This window comes from Melospiza melodia, chromosome 16 (assembly GCF_035770615.1).
Source record: "Melospiza melodia melodia isolate bMelMel2 chromosome 16, bMelMel2.pri, whole genome shotgun sequence".
Taxonomy (NCBI): domain Eukaryota; kingdom Metazoa; phylum Chordata; class Aves; order Passeriformes; family Passerellidae; genus Melospiza; species Melospiza melodia.
In genome coordinates, this window is record NC_086209.1 from 20,479,897 (window position 1) to 20,501,115 (window position 21,219).

Consider the following 21,219-nt stretch of genomic DNA (forward strand, 5'->3'; position numbering starts at 1 on the left):
GATGCCCCATCACTGGAAGCGTTCAAGGCTAGATTGAAGGGGGCTTGGAGCATCCTGGACTAGGGGAAGGTGTCCCTGCCCATGGCGAGCAGGGTAGGGGTAGTGAAATCAGATGATTTTGAATGTCCCTTCCAACCCAGACTATTCTAGGATTCTATGATACCAGAATCTCTTTTCAAGTTTTAGCCCCCAGCAAAAAGCACAGAATCAGTTCGGTTGGAAAATACCTCAGATCATCGAATTTAACACAGGACTGAACACCACCACGTTAACCACACCACGGCACTGGGTACTATATCCAGTCTTTCTAAATACTCCCAGGGACAGTGATTACACCACCTCCCTGGGCAGCCCATTCCAATGTCTAAGTACCCTTTTTGTGAAGAAATTCCTGCTATGTCCAACCTAAACCTCCCCCTGAAGACTCGAGTCCTCTCATCCTGTCACTTGTTACCTGAGAGCAGCCAGATCTTCACCTGGCTACATCCTCCTTTCAGGGAGTTGTAGAGACTAAGTGAGAAAGGCTTAAGTAAGATATTACCAGCTCAGAAATTAGGGGTGGAAATCCAAGTTTTCATATAGCAATCTGGAAGAATTATATTTGGTGTTTTTTTTGATGTAGCCTGTAATGTTTGCAGCCACAACATGGCCTCTTGGTACAACACGGTCACCACAAACATGATGCCAGGCTCCAGTATCAGCTGTTTAGGTGGCGATGGCAGGAGCAGTGCTCCAGGACAGCTGCAAAACATGCCTGAGGAGCAGGGTAAGTGCAAGTGATGGCTGCAAGCTCTGTGCGACCATAGCAAGATGGGTACTCACAGCTGTCTGAGACATTGTGCTAAAGGCATTCCGGTCAATGATACAGAAAGTATCATTGAGTAGCAAACACCTTGATCTCTCTGTATTTTCCATTTTGACAAGCTGTTGCCACTCACATTTCTGGACAGTGACACTACATTTGTATTGCCCTGCAAAACATCCACCTCCATTAATTTTAACCAGTTCATCAATATGTAGTGAATTGCCCTTACCATAGAACTGCAACAGGCAAAAGGAAAAAAGAATAAGGGGGAGCACAGGAATTCTCGTGTTTTTTCAGCTGAGCCTGGAAATTAGAGTTGTCATTTCAGGCAGGTCCAGCTATGTCTTAGGGACTTATGATCCACCTTGTATGGCTCAACTGAAAGGAGCCAAAATGAGATCCCAAATAGGTGATTTGGGAGAAGCACATTAAGGAGTTCCAGTTTAGAAATGGCTGACAAAGTTCATGCCAGAAACAGTTATTTTGTGCTGTTCTCATCTACTCTAGTCTGAGTTTTACAGAGGAAAATTCCTGAATTTCTATAAACACCCATCAACTGACAGTGCCTAGAAAATTGCTCCTTGTTATAAAATTATTATGCTCATTTTTCAGTTATTAATTTTTGATTGCATATCTAGAGTGAATAATATTCCCTTTTTTATTAATTCTGAATGAATCTTTTGGGTTCAGATTATTTATGTATTCATTAGTCCCCATCCCTCAGCTCTACTAAACTTTTTATCCAGTTTAAAACCAAAGCATGATGAACTTGGTAAAAGGCCAATATGTTTGATGAAAATATGGAGCATGGTACATAGTACTTGCATGAACAAGTTTGCAGTGTAAATTCAACAACACTGTTAAATATGCAGAGATTCATTCAAGAGAGTGACAAATAATTTTATACCTTTTATTCCTCTAGGAAAAGATCTGACTGAATTTGGAGCAAGACCATACATACACTATGTAGTGAGAGACTGTAAAATACCATTCCAGTTTGCAATGAAGATGCAACTGAGTTCTGATAAGAAGCCTCATGAAGATTCCTTTTAGAACAATGGGTGGCCCTGATACAATTACAGCATTTATGTTCAATTGCTGTTTCAAATGTCATTATGTTCATGCTAATCCCACCTAACCACATGTTCAGTACATGTTAACAAAATGTTACTAAAATGAAGCCTGGAGTCATCAATTAAATATTTTAGTCTTTAAATCAGAGGTGACAGAAAAAGAGGCTTTTGTTTGCATTTGCTTATTTTTCCAGTTGTGTGGCAGTCAATAAATACACCATGGGTCAGAGAAGCACAGAGACCCCACCTTGACGGAGGCCATTTTTAGCATATTTCTTACAGGACTAACAATTTGCTTTAGTTTTCACTATCCATCCCAGGGAGGCCCCTAACTTTAAATTGTTTTGTATTGAAACTAGAATTTGAAGCTTTTCTTCATATGATAATTGGATGAGTATCTGGTAATGCCATTCTTTGGCAACTGCATTGATATCACAGGCAGTGCTGTTCCACCTACTTATAAAGGTCATCTTTCCCTTTTCCCCTTCACAGTAACAGCATCCAGAAACTCTGAGCATCCACACTGGTAAGGTGACATTTTCAAGTACATACTGGAGTTTACAGTAGTGTTTGAGAGCTCCCCTCTTTTGTGTTCTTGAAACATCTGTGAGCTTCTCTGAGGCAACATTGCCTTCTGCTTCCCATAGCACAAACAGCAGCTAAATATCAGTATCTGACAGACTGAAAAACTGAAGATAAGGAGAGTCTGATGTTCTCTTATCAGAATGTAGCAATTATGCAGCTGCATAACTTTAACAGCACTGGGCAGTGCCCTTAGAGTCCATAGACTCTGTGGCATCTCCCAGGAATGAAGGTCTGGAGAACTGCTAGCAAGAACTGCAAGGCAGAACTTAAAAGACTGTATGGTGGTTAGACTGGGTGGCACTAAGAAAATAGGCCTTGATAACTGATTAATATAAATTTAGATAATCTTCAGGTTCAAATAATGAAAGTTTAGCCAATTTGTGCATGAGCAGATTTCCTAACTTTTCCACTATCAGGTTTAGCCTGCCAAAGAAAATCACAGTTGAACTTTGAGTACAAATAATTAACAAATTTAGTTAGTTGAACAAAAATGGCAAAATTTTGTGCCATCAACACGTTTAATTTTAAATCACACTTGTTTTGGTTTGCTGTTATTCTCCAAGGAAGGGGTGCTGCCATACACATCTATTAATCAAACTAATTAAAAATGCCTTTAAGGCTGCTTTAGCAAACTGGGTTAAGCTCCTGCAAACTCGAAAGTTCAACTGATACTACTGTGATTTTCCTTCCAAAGAAGTGATAGATCTGCTGCTTCACAAAATCAGTTAGCATTGGAAGGGACCTCTGGGAGATCATCCAGTCCAATCCCCCTGACAAGGCAGGGTCACCTGGAGCAGGTGACACAGGAATGTCTCAAGAGAGGGAGACTCCATGACCTCACTGGGCAGCTGTTCCAGGGTTGTGCTACCCTCAATGCAAAGTTCTTTCTCATGTTGAGCTGGAACTTCTAGTATTTTAGTTTATGACCATTGCTCCTGTCACTAAGCACCTCTGAAAAGACTCTGGCACCATCCCCATCCCATGGCATCTGGCTTTGGGATTTTTATATGCATTAGTGAGATCCCCTCTCATTCTTGAACAGCCCCAGCTTCCATGTCCCTCCTCGTAAGAGGGACGCTCCAGACATCTAATCATTATTACTATCTCCAGTAGCTCCTTTGTCGTGCTGAGGAGTCCAGAACGACACAGCACTACACATGGGGCCTCAATCCTTCGGGACGAGGCACAGCCGGCAAACAAAGCTCTATCCCTCCTTTCGCACGGCGCACTCCCGCTGTTCTCCCGCCGCTCGCGGCCCGCGGCCCGCTCCCCGCTCCTGGCAGGACGGGACTCCTCGCCCCTGTGGCCCCGTCCCATCCGGGCCCCGTTGTCCCTCGGCCGCGACGGGAGCCTCGCACCGGCCCCGGGCGGTCTCGGGAGCCTCCTACCGGGCTGGGCGCTGCCGGTGCCGCCGCATCCGGGGCTCCGTCCGGCAGGTGACGTAAAGCTATAAAGGCCCGCAGCGCCTTTGTTCGCCCCCATTGCGCAGTTGCAGATCGGCGCGGGCGGAGGTGAGCGCTGCTGCGGGCTAGGGCTCTGCGGGCGGCACCGCAGGACGCTGCGGAGACCCGCGGCGAAAGGTCCGTGGGGCGCGGGCCGCGTGGCGCGCTGCTCGCGGCGGAACAGAGGCACGGCGGAGCCGGGCCCGGCCCGCAATCCTTCCCTGCCCGGCTCCGGTTAAGACGGCGGGACCCCCGCCGTTGCGGTGGGGCGAGGAGGGTCCTGGCTGTGTGAGGCGCGGTGTCCGCGATTTTATGTGCGGGGGTTCTTGAGCATCCCGGGGGAGGGCGAAGGAGGCATGGCGGGCGCGCCGCGGCGATGTGTGCGGACGGGCTTGAGTCGCGTGGTGGGTGAGTGCCGAGGAGGCCGCCGGCGCGGGGCCGGAGCGGAGCCGCTGCCAGAGGTGGCCGCCATTTTGTGGCGGTGCCTGAGCCCGCGGAGGGTCCGACGCCCCCCGTGCTCACCGTGCCCGGAGCGCGGCTGAACCCTCGCCCCGTGCGGCCCGGCTCGGCCTCGCCGCGGCTCCCTCGGGGGTGCTTTGTCCGCGCTCCCGCGAGTGCCGGAGCTGGCGCGGGCCTTCCCGCCATCGCGCTGGAGACACGCGGGCAGCGCTTGTCCGCAGGCGCCGGGCGGCCTGCCAGGCACGGGGGGTTTGGCTTTGTCTTCGGCTCTTGGGCTTTTTTCTTTTTAAGCCCTCCCGCCCCCGCGACTGTAGCAGTGGCATTGCTGTGTAGAACTGCAGTGGTGGTCTGGTGTCAGTTCAGCCTCTCAAGTTGTGTAGGCCAGGACTTAAGCATAGGCTCCATGTACTTTAAATAATACAAAGAATGAACTTAATTTAAATACACTGACCTAAGATGCTCTGAAGAGTTAACAATTTTGTATTACGTTGACATATTAAGCAAATTACTTAAAACGTCCAGGACAAAGGGAGCAGCACTTCTGGAAGAGTTTTCACATTCACCAATATTGCTTCATTTTAACAGTGCCTTTGTTCCACTATTCAAATTTCTATTTAATATCTCTTAAATACATTATATAATGTGAAGAAGTAACTGTTAATACTACTTCGAGTTGCTTCCACTGCAAAAAATTGTAATTACTTGATTTTTTTTTTTACCTCATATTTCTTACCTAATATCTTTCTAAAGAAAATTTGCTTGCACGTTTGAGGACAGAAGTAATTTATATGAAGTCACTATTGCAGTATGATATTTTGTTAATAATGGCCTCATTCTTTTTAGTAGGTCATTCACAGAATCAAAATGGTTGAAGCAGATCGTCCTGGGAAGCTGTTCATTGGGGGCCTGAACACAGAGACTAATGAAAAAGCCCTTGAGGCTGTATTCGGCAAATATGGACGCATTGTTGAAGGTAAAGAGATATCTATTGCTATCTTTTCTTAAGATAGCAATAGTATAAAACAAACAACAACAACATAGCTGTGATGACTTTTTGGCATTGATCATCTGAAATGATGGTGCTTACATGTCCTCTAAGAAGTTCTGAGCTTAAAAGGTTAAATAAAGGTTAAGTGTTCCTTACCAGGAATTACAGGGAAGGCTGATATGACTTTGTTTCTGCAGTCCTTTTGATGAAAGATCGGGAAACAAACAAGTCCAGAGGATTTGCATTCGTCACGTTTGAGAGTCCAGCAGATGCAAAAGATGCTGCCAGAGATATGAATGGAAAGGTAGGAATTAAGACCATTTATGCGTTGCAGTTGCTACTGACCAGGACAATTAATCTTCGGGGTAAATCAACTGGTAATAAAAGTTGGAAAGAGCATGGATTAGAAGATCGTGGAGACAAGTTGTGACTTTAAAGTCGACAAAATGTCTCTGTCTCCGTGTTTCTCCTGTTCATGGATTTGCTAATAGAAAATGGAAGTCTGGCTGGCAGTCAGCTATGCTCTCTTTTCTTACTGTTCCTTAATCGGTGATGGAGGAATCAGCTCTTCATTCTTGCATGTTTCAATAATGATTTTTGGGTTAATTTTCCTTTTTGATCATATTTGAATGCAGTACTGTGTAAATTACACTTCAGGGAAATGACTTACCTGAAAATTATTAATTGTTCCTTTAACATGGGTAACTGTGATTTCCCTTGAGTGCTGGAGCATTGATGAGCTATCTGGTATTCTGAGTATAATCTCCTGCATTTGGGCCTTGCATCATTGATCTGCTTGGTCTGTGTGAGGGGCGTCTTTCTAGTTTACGTGCAATGGCTTTGCAGTTAGCCAGCAACCGAATTTGTTCATTTATGCCCTAAAATGCAAGGGTGTAGCTTTAGGAGCAATAAGATATGTATTGTCTATAAAAATAAAAATATAGGCATTTGCAGCACAGGTTCCAAGATAATACCAGGATAGTTTGTCAGAGAATTGTAGGCTGCTGTAATCTGTATCTGTTGTGGCACGTGCTTGAAAAGGTAGATGTAAGTTGGCAATTTTTTGGTAAACAACTGCTTATCTTTATAAAGGTGCTGTCCCTTCAGGCAGGGAAAGCCATCTTAGGTCTCTTGAATTGCAGACTCTGGTTTTCCCTGCATTCTGTGAATGATTGTGTTTAGGTCACACTGCACTGGCTTTGTAAGCAGTGTCTCTTGAGATGCCATTCAAGTAAAGTGAAGAAACATCGAGTGATTGTGATTGGCACTTGGGATTTTGGTATGTTTGTCTTGTTTAAGAAGTTGAAGTGAAAGAAAAATACCAGTTGTTGCAGTCAGTAAGTAAAACAACTTTAGGAATAAGAAAGTGAGCTTTGTGTAGTGTTCATAAACACAAGAGTGTCGTAAAACCTCTTGTTATTTGTGTTGTAGCAGGGTATGTGTTATAGAAGGATAGTGGGTTTTCTTCTCCATGGACTGATGTTTCTGGATGCTTTATGACAATCTTACCACAATTAGGGTTATTCTCTTAGAAGACTTCCTTCCCTTTTAAGCAAGCTAGTAGTTTTGTCAAGGCAGAGAGTGGCAAATTCAGATGACGTTCTTTCTATACCAGCCTAAACATCTGTCAGGGTGCTCCTTTTATTGAATTTTATTTCTTCACTGTCTAGTTTGCCACAGTTCTGAAGACTTGTTTACTGCCGTGCTTAAATAATTTATTTTCTCTGAAATGGTCATTGAATCCTCACATAAGGTAATTTCAAGGACCAATAGGCAATTGTCAGACTGAAAGGAATTCAGTCACTAATCTGTGTGTTTGTGGAGTGCAGCTTGCAAATCAAAATCCCTCTGAAAATAATCACCAGCTGTTCTACATCTTGAATGTTGAGGCCCGTGTTTGGTCACATTGGAAATATTTGGGACAATACTGCTTGGTAAAGTAGCTAAATGAGACAATGTGTGTGGCTGAGGTTATGTCAACTTGTTCTGGAATGCACAGTCTGCGTTTTTGGCAAGAAATGCTAGAAAGGACGGCCTTGTGGATCATCGTTCTCGTGGGTTTGTCTTCACTATAAATCTAGAAGTACCTTCATCTGCTTTGAAATTGGAACAGCAAATAGTATATAAAAAGAACATTCTCAGATGGGATTTGCTCTAGAATGTCTTCTGGTCCTACTTGCTTTGACCATGGATATGAAAGATATTCATGCGGTGGTCTCTCCTTCTCATCTTCAGGAAGCCTTCTGGACAACAGGTACTGCTTGTATTCCAAAAAGACTCTGCATTCAAGGTCTGAGGGAAGAGCAGTGTTTAAAGCCTGGTGTGAGAAGAGGCAATTGTCATAAATCACAATTTGAAGGTCTCTTTGTCCATTTGGAAAAGATGGGTTGGAGCATTCTTGAGATTCTAATTCTGCTGAGAAGCAGCAGCAGAAGCACTGGGCAGACTGCAGTTCAAGCAGTCTGTAAGGAGTTAGGTGATCTGTCTGGCTGGGGGAAGAGTTCTGCATTGCCTGTCTGTTGCTCATTCTGTCATCCCAAAGGAATTTGAAGTTGTAGCCAGTAGAAGAGGCTGACTCCAATAGATTCTGCAAGAATGAATTTGCATTTGATTTTTATTTTGCAAATGTTTATGAAAATATATGCAGAGTTTTGCACCAGTTTGGGTGAGGGGTATTATGTGAACGGCTATATTTCACTATACCGAGACAAGCATAGACTAGTTGAAGCATTGAAGATCAGTTTGTCCTGCAGAAAGAGATCACAAGATAATTATTTTAGAGTTGGGATGGAGATTTTTCACTTCAGTTACTTTGTCTTCTAAATTCAATCAATGCTATGATGTCTGAGCAGTGCAAAAGAAATGTAGAAGTACTTAATAGCAGCTTACTAGCCTTAAGAAGAATCTTAATTCATGGCTGTCAAGTCTCCATCCTGATGCCACAAAATGAACATGCTTACCTGGACATAAATGTGGATACTTTTCAGTCTGTAATGGTTGTTTGGTGCAGTGGGCTGTTCTCATGACATTCTGATTCTGCATCTTTAAGATGAAATGGATAATTAAAGAGAGGATATAACCTTAGGCAAAGGGTCAGGACAAACCAAAGATTTTATTCCAGTGTAGACCTGCCAAGCCAGCTGGTCTGTGTTAAGAGGACGGAAGCAGATGCTACAATCCCTCCAGCATGAATTGTACTCAGCACTATAGAAGATTGTTTAATTGACAGAAAGTGCTTCCTGTTCTTTTGGGAAGAAGTGATACAATGTACAGAAGCTTGACCTCTTGAGAAATGGATCTTCATTTCTTGGATATATATGGCAAAATATAACTCACTTAACGTGCCATCGAGGAACATGGAGAAATGGAGTCATTGCAGCATCAGCAGCGAAGTGATCCATTGAAGAGGAAAGCCCTGTGCGGTGCTAGGACCAGCTTCATGCGAGTTATTGTAACAGTTTCTTTGAAATACTTGATTTCTTGCCCCACTCCCAAAATTAAGCAAATTTCATTAATCTTTTCTGTTGAAATGTGGAACAGTTTGCAGGATAGTTCTCTAATTGTGTTTGGTTGAAATTCCCTGTCTCACGTTACAAATATGTACAGATTATTCATTTCACACATAGGAGACTTTGATTGCCAAACTATTACTGTCCTAAATTACTTGTAGCTTAAATTATTTCCATGCTTTTTAGCACCAAAGTGACTTTACTTTCTGGTGCTCATATCATATTAAAAATGCTTCTATAACACTCAAAATCAAGGTTATAAAAATAAGCTACTGAGTGTTCATGTTGACAGCTTGTGCTTTGAGCTCATTGAAAAAACTTCCTTATTTTGAGATGGGTTGTGTGACTTTTATGCTTGGTGAGGTAAGACCTTTCTTTGAGCTAAGAAACCATAAAATGTCCCCTCTGCTTTGAAATAGGACTAACTTCAACAAATATTTTCTCGTTAGCAAAAAATACATTCTTGTATCTAGTGAAAGGTCTTTCTGGACCTCTTAAGACTATTTCTGTAAAGCAGTGTGCAAAGAAACAATCTTTTGCCAAGGTAAGATGCTTAAGTGCAAGGCAGAAGAAAATAGGAGGAGAAATTACAAGGAAAACTGTGCCTCCTACCTAACAGAAATGATAGAATTTAAACCTAGCATCCAGGTTTTCAAAACCCATGCTTGCAGAAGGGGACAGTGTTTGCTTTCTAAACTTAAAACAAGCTGTCAAGACTATCCATGAAATGAAGGACAGCAGTGGCCATAGCAAAGCTTAAGGCTTCAAGCTCTGTTCATGCTTGAGAAGGATGAAACTTGAGGATTAATTGCAATGGCAAATCATATGATGCAAACTGAGAAGTTCCAGTCATTAGAGTGGATATTTCAGTTTGTCATGCCAAAAGGCTTTTTGGGAAACCTTCCATAAGTAAAATATTGCACTAAGTCAAAGCCAAGACCAATATGATTTTGCTGGTATTTCTTACTTTTTTTCCCTCACAGTGGATTAAGTTGAACCTGTGTATGCACACTCAGGTTTTCAAACAATCACTACAACTCTGAGCTGGCAAAGTACATCCACCATTACAGTGAATTTTCAGAGAGCTAGGATTTGGCAGAGAGCAAAAAATATTCAGTGCTTCTATAAAATACTATTAATAGTGTAGATAAAGACATTACTAGCAGTCTAGCAGTTAAATTCGTTCATTTATTGCAGCAAAGAAGTGCAATGAACAACACTTTCTGCCCGATAATTAATTGTCATGGCAGTTAAATATTTAACTGCTAAAAAAGGCAAATAAATCATGTTTGCCAGGATAGGCATGGAATAACCTAATTTTAGCAGGGCTTGTGGTCTTGATTGTGCTATAATAGCCAAACATGTGGCATTTAAAGATCATCCAGAAATTTGATTAACTAGGTTGTATTACTGAGCTTGTTAGTACCTGCTCACGTTTGAGGTATATTGGCTGCAGAGTTCCTGGTATTGCAGATCTGTATTCCAGCAAAAACTTCTACTTTTTTCATACCACAAAAAAAAAATACAACCATGCAACAGAACCCACAAACAAAAATACCCCAACCACAAAGCACCTTCCCTGTGGAAAAGCAAGTAATAGAGTAAATTGTGACAGTCACCTTGATTGAAAACCCATCTTGAAACACTAGAAAAAAGAGGTGAATTGGCTTACTCAGTCTGCTGTGTAGATGCTGAAATTGCTTCTAAATACTTCAGTGATCACCGTTTTATCAGGACGTCAAGAAAATGTGCTAAACGGCCTCCCCATTGCCAGAAATTCCGACTGAAGCTAAGTTACCTTCAGCTTAATCTTTTAACTACAGGTGCACTCCTAGTTTGGTACAAAAGTACATGGCAATTGAAAGTAAATTGTAGATCATATATCATGTTTCATTTACAGAATAAATGACGTGGGGCTGCCGTAATCATTGGACACTTGTGTTTTCACTGAAAGGCCTTTCTGATGCTGCTCTGTGGGTTTTTTGCCATCAATACCACAAGAATGAAGTACTGTAGAAATTGAAATTAGGCCCAACATGCTGCTGAGTACTTGGGGACTAATACTGAAGACTGAAATCAGTTCTAGAATTGCTCTAACTTATAAAATGGAAGCCCTATAAATAGTGAAGCAAGAGGGGCTTGATTTAAGAAATACAAACATGACTGAGCAGTAAGTAAAGCAGCTTCTTCTTTAGTCATTAGATGGGAAGGCAATTAAAGTGGAACAAGCAACCAAGCCATCCTTTGAAAGTGGTGGTAGGCGTGGGCCACCACCCCCTCCCCGAAGCAGAGGTCCTCCCAGGGGCCTTAGAGGCGCAAGAGGCGGAAGTGGCGCGAGAGGACCACCTTCAAGAGGGAGTCACTTGGGTATGTATTGACCTCTCTCATTATACACTTCGACAACACAAGACCAATCCCATTGGAAGATGACAATAATCCTACTGGAAAAAAAAAGTCAAACACCTGAATAGTGCACTCCTTGTTCTTTATTAAAATGATGAAATACGATCTCGGCAGTTTAGTCAAAGTTTTGATTAGGCAAGTACACCTTAAGAAAAGGCTTTCAGATGTGAAGATTCCCTTCTACAACTAACACTCCACTTGACTTTTGCCTATGAAAGAAAAGCAGAACTCCTGCCTTGCACGTGAGAAAGGAAGCTTTCTGGTATTCAAGTTGAAAAAGTGATTCGCTACCACCAGGGAAAGGGAACTGCCTTTCATTCTTTATAGCAAGAGGTCTAAACTGAGAAAATTGTAGGGCTGATCCTTCCAGATCAGAGTGAGAGGGCAGCTAAACCTTTTTTGTTAAGTTGAAGCATTCTAAAGTACATTACTTGATACTGGATATTCATTAAGATACAGCTATTTATTCAGACTTTTCAGTATCAAAACAAAACTCACTTAAGTAGCAAACAGTACCTGAGGTGTAACAGTAAAAGCTGTAAGACAGGAAAAAAAAACCCTGGAAATAGTGAAACTTCTGTCTTGAAGAGTCTGCGTAGTAGGTTCTGCAAACTCGGTAGTAGTGCCTCTGTTCCCTCTCTGTAGGCTCTTCTCTAGTACTTCCCCCCCCAAGTAGCTCTTCTGAGAACAGTAACTTGTTAAGCATTTAAGCTGTGACTGATTACAGGTATCAGCTGTCTTTTTCCTTTGTGTCACACCCTGTAGCTTTCGGAAAAGTTCTAAAAGACAGTTCTTGACAGGAATTTAGGCTGTGGGAAGTTTGGCTCTCAATTCTGCCAGTAGCATTTAAAGTGGCTAGAAAACAGGAGAAGGTCTAGTTTTAGAGGTTTAGACAGGAGAGGACTAGTTTTAGATGTTTACTGTTGATCATGTAGTGGTAATAATGGCACCTTTAGGTTGTCGTAGTTCAGGCTTTAAGAAAATGCAGGTGAGTATCACAGAAATAATAATTGGTTCGTGGCTTCTCCTTCTAGGGTCTTCTCGAGGGCCACTTCCCATGAAGAGGGGTCCACCTCCACGAAGTGGAGGCCCTCCACCTAAAAGATCTGCACCTTCAGGACCAGTGCGTAGCAGTAGCATGGGAGGAAGAGGTGAGGACTTCCTGACTAAATTAATTGCTTGGTCAGCTCTAGAACCTTAGTCTTCCCTTAGGAACTGGTGCAAATCATTGATTCGGACTTCAGTTTGCTGTGGGATGATGTACTGTTCCTCCAACCTTTGGTTCCTTTCAGACCAGTATAATTTTGTAGCTGTTGGGAACAATTTGGTGCAATTTGAATATGTTTTGTCTAGTGCCGCTTTAAAATTGTACAAGCAGAAATGTAAAGTGTTCTAAATGTAGGCTCTGGAGATATTATTAAATTGCTTTAAGCTATTTGTTAGCATTTGCCTTGAATATTCTGCATGGCTAAATGCTAATTAAACGGACTGTTTCTTTGAAGCTCCTGTGTCACGTGGAAGAGATGGTTACGGTGGTCCTCCACGCAGAGAGCCAATGCCATCACGGAGAGATGTGTACATGTCTCCAAGGGATGATGGCTACAGCACTAAAGATGGGTAAATTCTTCTACTGTTTTATTTTAGTGAACTGGTTTTTGTTTGGAGAAGGATATTGATTCCAGACCTTCTGTGGTAGAACATGTGGCTAACATCTCAGTTTTTGTTCTTTGTAGTTATTCAAGCAGAGATTATCCCAGTTCCAGGGATACCAGGGACTACGCACCACCTCCACGAGACTACGCATATCGTGATTATGGTCATTCCAGTTCACGTGATGAATACCCCTCCAGGGGATATAGGTACCTACTGTTGGAGTTTTCTCCCTGTCACTTTATTTTTGCTGTAATGTTAGTGATTTGTACTAAGTCTTAGTAGTCTTTCCTCCTATAGCGATCGTGATGGATACGGTGGTGGACGTGACAGAGACTACTCGGATCATCCAAGTGGAGGCTCCTACAGAGATTCCTATGAGAGTTACGGTAAGAATCCATTTTGAGGATCATATAAACGTACAGATGTCATAACATCTGACTTTGACTAGGTTGCTTGTGTTTTAGGGGGAAGTGGCACAATTTTTTTCCCCTACAGTGAAAGTGCAGTTGTTGGTTATCATTTGATCGTCTTTTTAATAAGCTGTAAGCTAAAGAAGCAAAGTCTACAGTTCAGAATGACAGCTGTCTCTGGAAAATATGGCTGAATTTCTTCTCTAAAATAACAAGCTGTACTGGAATATCCAGTTAAAGAGCCTGCCTGAATAAACAAACACCGTCTTCATTCCTTCAAAATCTCTAAATCCACTCACTGCCTGATATGCAATCCCCACTTAAAATACCATTAGAGTGGCAGATTATATTAAGACCATCTCAATACATATAAAAAGAGTAGCAGTAAACATTTTAATACATCAATTCTGTAAATTCAGATTTGAAATTGTTCTATATAACTTATGGTGTTGCCATATTACCTGACCGTTGACCCTGCAGGTAACTCACGTAGTGCTCCACCTGCTCGAGGGCCCCCGCCATCATATGGTGGAAGCAGTCGCTATGATGATTACGGCAGCACACGAGATGGATATGGAAGCAGAGAAAGTTACTCAAGCAGCAGAAGTGATGTCTACTCAAGTGGCCGTGATCGTGTCGGAAGACAAGACAGGGGTCTTCCCCCATCCATGGAAAGGGGCTATCCACCTCCTCGGGATTCTTACAGTAGTTCAAGCCGCGGGGCGCCCAGAGGTGGTGGCCGTGGTGGAAGCAGATCCGATAGAGGTGGAGGCAGAAGCAGATACTAAAAACACTCTTAAACTTTTGGACCAAGACAGATTATTTCTCAAATGTGGAAGCTGTTCTATCTTTACTACCAGAGGACTACTAAAAAGAAAAGTTGTTTTTAACCTTTTTTTATTGTTGCCTGTTAAGTTTTTCCCTCCATGACTTTTATGCTTTTGTGAGAAAAGTTGAAACAATGTTTAATATCATTTCAAAATTGTTAACATTTCTTTCAGAAAGCAGATGTTAAATGTATAAGCTTGAGCTGTGTACTAGTGTTGTAATTTTCAAAGTAAAGTTTCCCTGAAATGCCACACTTCCATCTGATTTTCGTCATGAATGGAACAAGCTGTTCTTAAGATCTTCCGCACAACATCCAACCATCTAACATGGAGATGGATTGCTCTACATGTTCAGCATCTCATTCTGAAAGTATAGCTTGTGATTTGGAGGGTGGTGGGGATGATTCCACATAAAGCTCAGTTATGCCTAGAATTTGAAGTCACAGTATTCCCAGTACAAAATGCCTTCAGATCCTTGTGTTAAGAGAAATAGAGGATTTCATTCACTTAAGCCAGAAAAGCAAGTGGATAATACTATATTCTGCCTTCCTACTGTTTCATGGGGAGTTTAAAAAGATCTCCCCTGCAAAAAAAATCATGTTCGTGTAAGTCAGCTACAAAATACTGTTAAAAAAACAACAATCTGCAAACCATTGACCAATTCCATCAAAGAAGCTGCAAATCGATGCTTACTCACACTGTTTCAAATTTTTGCAACTCTGTAGTGTTTCACTTTTAAAGGAACATCTTTGATTCCAAAGGAGAAAATAAGATAAGCAAAGAAGTCTTTCTCTCCAACTTCTGAAAGGCTTATGGCTTCCTAAAATAAGTGAATCTTTCAGCATTCCACAGCTGATTAAGAGCATCAAATGCCTGTGAAACAGCAAAGATGGTAAGCAAAGCAAACTAGTTTTTCAGTCTAAGTCAAAATTGAAACAAGTTAACTTCTTCTAGTACAGTAAGACAAGCTGCATGTAATGGCAATGGAAGTGCTGTATAGATTAAAGAAAAAAAGGAAAATAAATTCCCCAATACATTAGAAATTCTCCAAATTCAACAATCCTTGGATAAAAGCATTTGTGGCACCAGTTTTGAAACTAAAGCTGTAATCCAGCTCACTGTAGACACAGTATTGCTATGTAGCACGGGGAGGGAATATTTTGTGACCAGTATCCTTCAGTGAAGATGCTTAAAAAGGCTGCATATGCAGCATATTAACAAAATTTAAACCTTGTGAAGTTAGGAATTGGTTTAGGTTGAGACATATCAGCTCAACTATTGGGAGTTGGAAGCAAGAAATGCAGACTTGATGTTTAATTAGATGCCTAACTCTGTTTAGTTTGATGCTGCGTTGCAGGGATACCCAGGGATGCATGTGGCAGAGTCTGTGGCAAGTTGTTATAAGTTGGGTGAAGCCATGAAGTTGAAAAGAGCCTTGAATAGAGTAAACATGAAGACCTCCAACTAAAAAACCAAACCACAAACCCAAAACCTTTGTACTACTGTTTAGTCCTCAGTAAATTTTGTTGTTCAACTTATGGATTTAACATGGCAGTGCACCATTGAAAAGGAATGAGAATCCATAAGCCACACAACCTTTCTCTAAGCCATTCCAGTTCATTCAAAGCCAGTGAGTGAATCCTCCACCATTTAAAGAAGTAGTAAAAACTTACAACTGAATAATCTGCAAAAAAAACTTGTGCTATTGTTTTGAGATGGGGGCAATTACTGTAGGTTAGCTTGTGCTGTAAAACATTTTTCTCAATTTGTTGTATCTTCTCTTAATTGCAGGGGGATAACTTCTAGAAGATACCACTGAAATAGTGCTGGTTCATCTGTTGACAGCAGATATGAGTGGTGCCTGTACCAATACATAAGGTAAATATTAAACCAGTGTAATAGCTGCAAGGATGTTCCCTGGTCATTGCGTTCGTAGGTTTGAATGGATGTTCTTCATGGCTAAGTGTTGTTTTGACTTCTGTTTAAGTTTTGGAGGAGGAGGCTTAAGAAGGCTTTATAAACCAGCTAGTTTGGGAATGGCAGCAAGACACTACTTGTCTGCAAAAACGGCCAATTTGAGTACAGCTAAAGAAAAGTCATGTGGCAGAAAGTGCTGAGCATGAGTTTTTATAAGAGCAGACCTTAAAAATCAGAGTTGTAATAATAAATGTTAGTATTGACATTTAATTTAATCCTGTTAAATGTGCAGGATTAACAATTTTAGTGAGTATAATCTTGGATTAGGAATTGATCTCTGTAGAGGTCCTGGGATTAAGCTGCAGACTTCAGGTGCCTCCAGAATGGTTTGAGACTGTAGAACAGCTGTGTTTCTTGGCTCTAAATCCTACCCTATTAAAATAATTTTTCAAGAAGATTGAAGAGCAGCAGTCTTAATTTTATGTGAAAGTGTGACTTGCTCCTATTTCTCTGAAAACTCAGAAGAAAAAAAGTAATGGCTGTCATGTTAATCTAGCTTTCTGGAAAATAAAATTTCTCTACTAAATAATTGCTAGTAAAAAAATGGAAGTAACTTAGAGTGTGTGCAGAATTTGACAAAATCTAGTACAGATTAAAGGAAAATGACAACTACGTTTTCCGAGAGAAGCATTTATGTAAAGAGGCATGTGTACTGCCTTATGTAATTATTTATTGAGTCTGTAAATGTAGGGACATTTTTTTTTGCTTAGGTTCTACATTCAAGAGCCAACTTTAAAATGGTAAAAAAGCTGTAGTTTGTATAGTTAGTCTACGTGATAGCTGGTCACTGTTACCAGGGAGATTCTATCTTGTGGTAAGGATAGATTCTGTTGTATACTGCATGATGTTTGTAGCCTCAGTTGGGCTACGATTCATTCTCCCTATAGAGTGTCAGTAAATGTGCAATGCCCTTGTCAGAAGATGTCAGAAGATTAATAATGTTTTATAAATACTCCTGATAAATTGCTGACCTTACCTTGATAATAAAGGAAAAATATGCTTTGTTTCAGGGTACTGGAATGTGTTTCAGATAAAATACAGAATCATCACGAGTGTTTTCTGTTCAGGGGATGCATGTAGTTAAGTAAAACAGAAGCTACTGCCCTATTAGCTTTTTATTTTTCTGATGCTTGATAAAATTTCAACCAGCAAATGCTGTCCTTTTCTTTGTTTTCCTTTTAAGATGTGGGTGTTGAAATATTTAAATTAGAGTCTTATTGAAAGGACCCTTCACAATAGGTGTTTCTAAAGGTTAAGAAAATGGAACCTTTTTCATTCAAAAATCATTGATGTCACTAGTGTGCCACTAAAGTGGATTAGGGAAATAGGTCTAAAAGTAGCGTTTCCCCTTTATTTCCCCAACCACCTGCAAAAAACCACAAGGAGTCAGTTTTTAAATTTATAGTTTGACCCCGATGGAGGTCTTAAATTCTCTAATGAAGAGATGAAATGCTGTCTTTAATGCAGCGTTCTAAGAGCCTTTAAAAGATACTGACAAATCATCATACAGCCTCTGTCAGAGTGTTTTAAACTTCATGTATATGCACCTCAGTTCTCTCTGTTAGCTGGAAAGCTGAAGCTTAATTATTCTTGACAAGTGAAAAAGCTTCCCTTTGTAAAAAAAAAAAGTGGGTTTTTTTTCAGTTTAGTAAATCTGTTGTGACCATGTTGTAATAAATACTGGTATTGGAGACAAAAGCACACTCCATCAGCCTTGTCTTCAGCTTCTAAATGTTTCCAGATTCTTAGCAGGCATGGTACCAATGTTAAGGGAGCAGTAAATAGATCTTGTGGCAAGGAAGGTAATAATAGCCTTGTGGAAAATCAGGGTGTAAATGGAATTGCCAGCTGTATACCTTCCCTTGATTACAAGTTTGATTTTATTTATAGCACATTATTACTTACAGATTAATACCAGTACGTATACCAGTGTATTACAGAACTCCTGAGTAGCATGCTGAGGTTATCAAGAGCTGGTGGAATTTGAAAGGGGAATTCTCCCAGGTACTTAGTACCTGCCCTGGAGACAGTCTTATACAAGCAGTATGCATTAATACAAGTTGTCCTCGGGGCATTCTGATTATTGTAGTTAGCTACTGATGTACTTTCATACTGTTGGAACAGATCAAATACAATCGAAATGTATTAACTGTATATATAAAATGAATTCAAAGATAATCTAGCATTTTTGTCTGTTGGCTTCTGAGAGGGTACTAACTTGCATTTCCTTTTTCCAGTTACAGTGAAAGGTGAAGGTGGCAGTGCAGCAGTGGATGTGCATTGGAGAATCAAAGGATAACAAATCACAACTGATACAGCCTGGCTTTTGAGTGTAGTGTTGCCCACCATTTTCTAGAGGAATGTGTAAGCATTCTGGAGTTGCCTTTGAAAGTAGCATTACCAATATCTTGGACGTACATAAAATTTATGGTGGAAGCCAACTGCTGTCTGCCATAGCTTGCACCTTCCAACAGTCCAGAGTGAGCTGGTTCATTGCTCATTGCACACACATCCTACAGCAGCAAAATACTTTGGTTGCCTTTTACACGTATGCTTGCCATTTATGCTGGTAAAAAGAGCAAGTTACACAGAAGTAAGTCTTAGTGTACTTGAATACAGAGGACTTCACCAAGAAACTACGGAAAGTTCTGCTATATTACATTAACAGTTTTGTCCCAACCTTCTGGATGAGAGCAAGGGAATATTGCTGTGCTGAGACAATGTTAGTGATGAATGGCCAGAATAATTAGTGTTCCTCGATGTACACTGGACATATTGGTGCTTCCTTCAAAACTTTGTCTTGATTTTGATGCATTTTTCTCTTACATACATGTTGATGGGCCAATGTATGTGAGAGGAATCCTCAGGCATTGGTATTTCATGTAGAAAACTCATAAACAATAATGGATAATAAAATATAAAATAATACTGACTTCTGATAGACAAACTGATCTCATTTAAACAATCCTCAGCTCATGAGTGACTGAAGAAGAAAAAGCATGCATACCTTGTCTAGAGATTTACAACTTTATGTTTGGGATGAGGACATCACTTGAAATCTCAGTTAGGGGCTGCAGATTCTAGGAGTAAATCTGTGTAGCAGATTGGTAGAATTGCATTATTTCCCAGGGCAAATAAATTTACTGTTAACAAGAATTATGGGTTTGGGGTTTTATTGTCTTATTTAAAAGAAAAACATATTCTTCTTGGACACACTTGGATGGTGTTCAAGAATACTAGTGTTACATCTTGGGAGTTTATTGTTACAAAGTGATCTCAGTATCCCTTCTGCAAGAAGGAGTAACATTCTGTACTATTTTCAGCATTAGCTTAGTGTTGAGCGCTGCTGTTCAGGCTGAACTGGATCGTTCTTCCTAAAGTGTAATGCCAAAATGGCAGCTACTGTATGATCAGTTCCTGCCTAAAATCCTACTTAATGAGAATGTACCCTGATCTACAGTATTAGCTCATGCAGAGAGTCAAACTTTTCATTGAAAGCCACCAGTTGAAATGTATCAGTAGATTCTGCAGCAGACAAATACTTCAGTGCTGTTCCTTGTGGTATTTTCCCTCTGCTGGAAAAAAAAGTGAATCACTTAATCGTGTGTGACTTTGAAAAGAACCACTCAAAAATGGTTTCTGAATATGTGACTGCTCATCTTACCTTGCTCCTGTTGCTGTGCTGTTCTGATGTGTATGCTGCCAGAGTCACTTGGTTGTTGGGTAAAGGAAACTCACCCCTTTTTAAAATAACACTGTGGTATAAATCAGGCTGTAAATAAGATTTTAAACTAAGTTGACTCTGCAAGAGATGATTGATGATTCACTTGATTTGTTGCTGTCAGCAAATAGACAAAGGTGAAGTCTTTCCAAAGATCAGACCAGACACTTCTTACCTTAGTGGCTCTACCTTCATACCTTGGGTTTGCCACGGGATTAATTTTGGTGTGGAAGTGGGTAAACAAGCTGGAATGTGTTTAGAAAGGACTCTAAAGGATGTGAGGTTGGGATTGAAGTAGCTAATGAAAAACTCCATACATTTTTGGACTTTGTGAATATCTATATCTGCAGATTTTTTCAAGCTGTTGGTAAGTGTTCAAGATGTGGGAAGTATTTTCATTTAATTGTAGTTGCAGACATTAATATCTTCTGGGCTGCAGCAGCTGCATGTGAAATAATCATAAAACTAAACCTGCGCATGTATACCAAAGGTTTCCTTTAGAGGAGGGAGTGGGTGAAGTACTTCAGTGTTCGGGTTTGTAACACTGACTTCAGTGAAGCAGATGTGTCATTACTTCCCAGTGTTGGAAGTACTTCTATTTACATCAGAAACTGCTGTGTTCTGATGCGGTGGCTGAGGTGTCTTCTACATCCAAATGCATGTCCCCTTTGATAAATGATCATTAGTAGTTATCTTGGCTACTACAGATTTGAAAAAAGAATTATGAAATTGTGGGTAATGTATGTATTTCCTTCTGCAAAGCAATAGTGCTCATGACAACTGGAAAAAAAATCCCAAAACAACTGAATTGCCAATTAGTCATAATTTTTGAATCTTTTGCACACTGCTCACCAAGTGCAGTGAGCTGTGATTGAGCTGTAGCCCACTTTATTCACAGCGCCTGCAGCCATGTGTTACGAATATTTCCACACTACAGAGATCTGGAACTCATCCGAGAGTCCTGAAAAAGGTCAGAATTTGTGTCTAACCCTGAAGGGACGGTTCTTATTTACTGGTGGCTCTTAAAATTGGTCCATTGGTAGGTCCCGGTACCAGTCGTAAAACTTGCAAAGTACAGGCAAAACCATGCCCATTTACTGTGTACAATTTTATCATTCTGCTGCTCTGATTTTCCCCAACCCTTTAAATCATTAGTTAACTAATGGTAACACTGGGTTCTTGAAAGCTGCTTTAAGTGACAAGGGTAGGAATTGGCTCAGAACACTAACCAAGAAATTCTGGTCTCTAGGATACTTTGTTCTTGGATTTTTCATGCCATGGTGTTCCAGCTTCATCATCAACAGAATTGCTTCATTTTCCATCTGTTCTGTTGAAAGGACAGTTATAAAGATGACTGGACTTTTCTG

General features: G+C 40.8%; 1 protein-coding gene and 1 non-coding gene across 6 annotated transcripts; both read left to right on the forward strand.

Moving 5' to 3' along the window:
* Positions 1–3,864: 3,864 nt before the first annotated feature.
* Positions 3,865–19,287, forward strand: RBMX (RNA binding motif protein X-linked). 5 transcript variants are annotated; one of them, XM_063170875.1, is made up of 11 exons: positions 3,865–3,974; positions 5,208–5,337; positions 5,550–5,656; positions 11,057–11,228; positions 12,299–12,415; positions 12,767–12,881; positions 12,998–13,123; positions 13,200–13,303; positions 13,808–15,046; positions 15,946–16,032; positions 18,369–19,287. In XM_063170875.1, the coding sequence occupies exons 2-9, from the start codon at positions 5,229–5,231 to the stop codon at positions 14,113–14,115; spliced, it is 1,158 nt and encodes a 385-aa protein (XP_063026945.1). In that variant the 5' UTR covers positions 3,865–3,974; positions 5,208–5,228; the 3' UTR covers positions 14,116–15,046; positions 15,946–16,032; positions 18,369–19,287. The 5 variants fall into 5 exon arrangements, with proteins under 5 accessions (XP_063026945.1, XP_063026949.1, XP_063026946.1 ...); XM_063170879.1 differs by having other exon boundaries at positions 13,215–13,303; XM_063170876.1 differs by having other exon boundaries at positions 3,880–3,974; positions 5,211–5,337.
* Positions 5,405–5,476, forward strand: LOC134425955 (small nucleolar RNA SNORD61). Its single transcript, XR_010029823.1, has one exon. It is a non-coding gene; the product is annotated as a small nucleolar RNA SNORD61 (small nucleolar RNA).
* Positions 19,288–21,219: the final 1,932 nt, after the last annotated feature.

Coding starts and splice junctions, on each gene's coding strand:
- RBMX (XM_063170875.1), top strand. CDS start 5,229: ATGGTTGAAGCAGATCGTCCTGGGAAGCTGTTCATTGGGGGCCTGAAC. Junction 5,657..11,056: donor CCAGAGATATGAATGGAAAG/GTAGGAATTAAG, acceptor CTTCTTCTTTAG/TCATTAGATGGGAAGGCAAT. Junction 13,124..13,199: donor TACCCCTCCAGGGGATATAG/GTACCTACTGTT, acceptor AAGTCTTAGTAG/TCTTTCCTCCTATAGCGATC.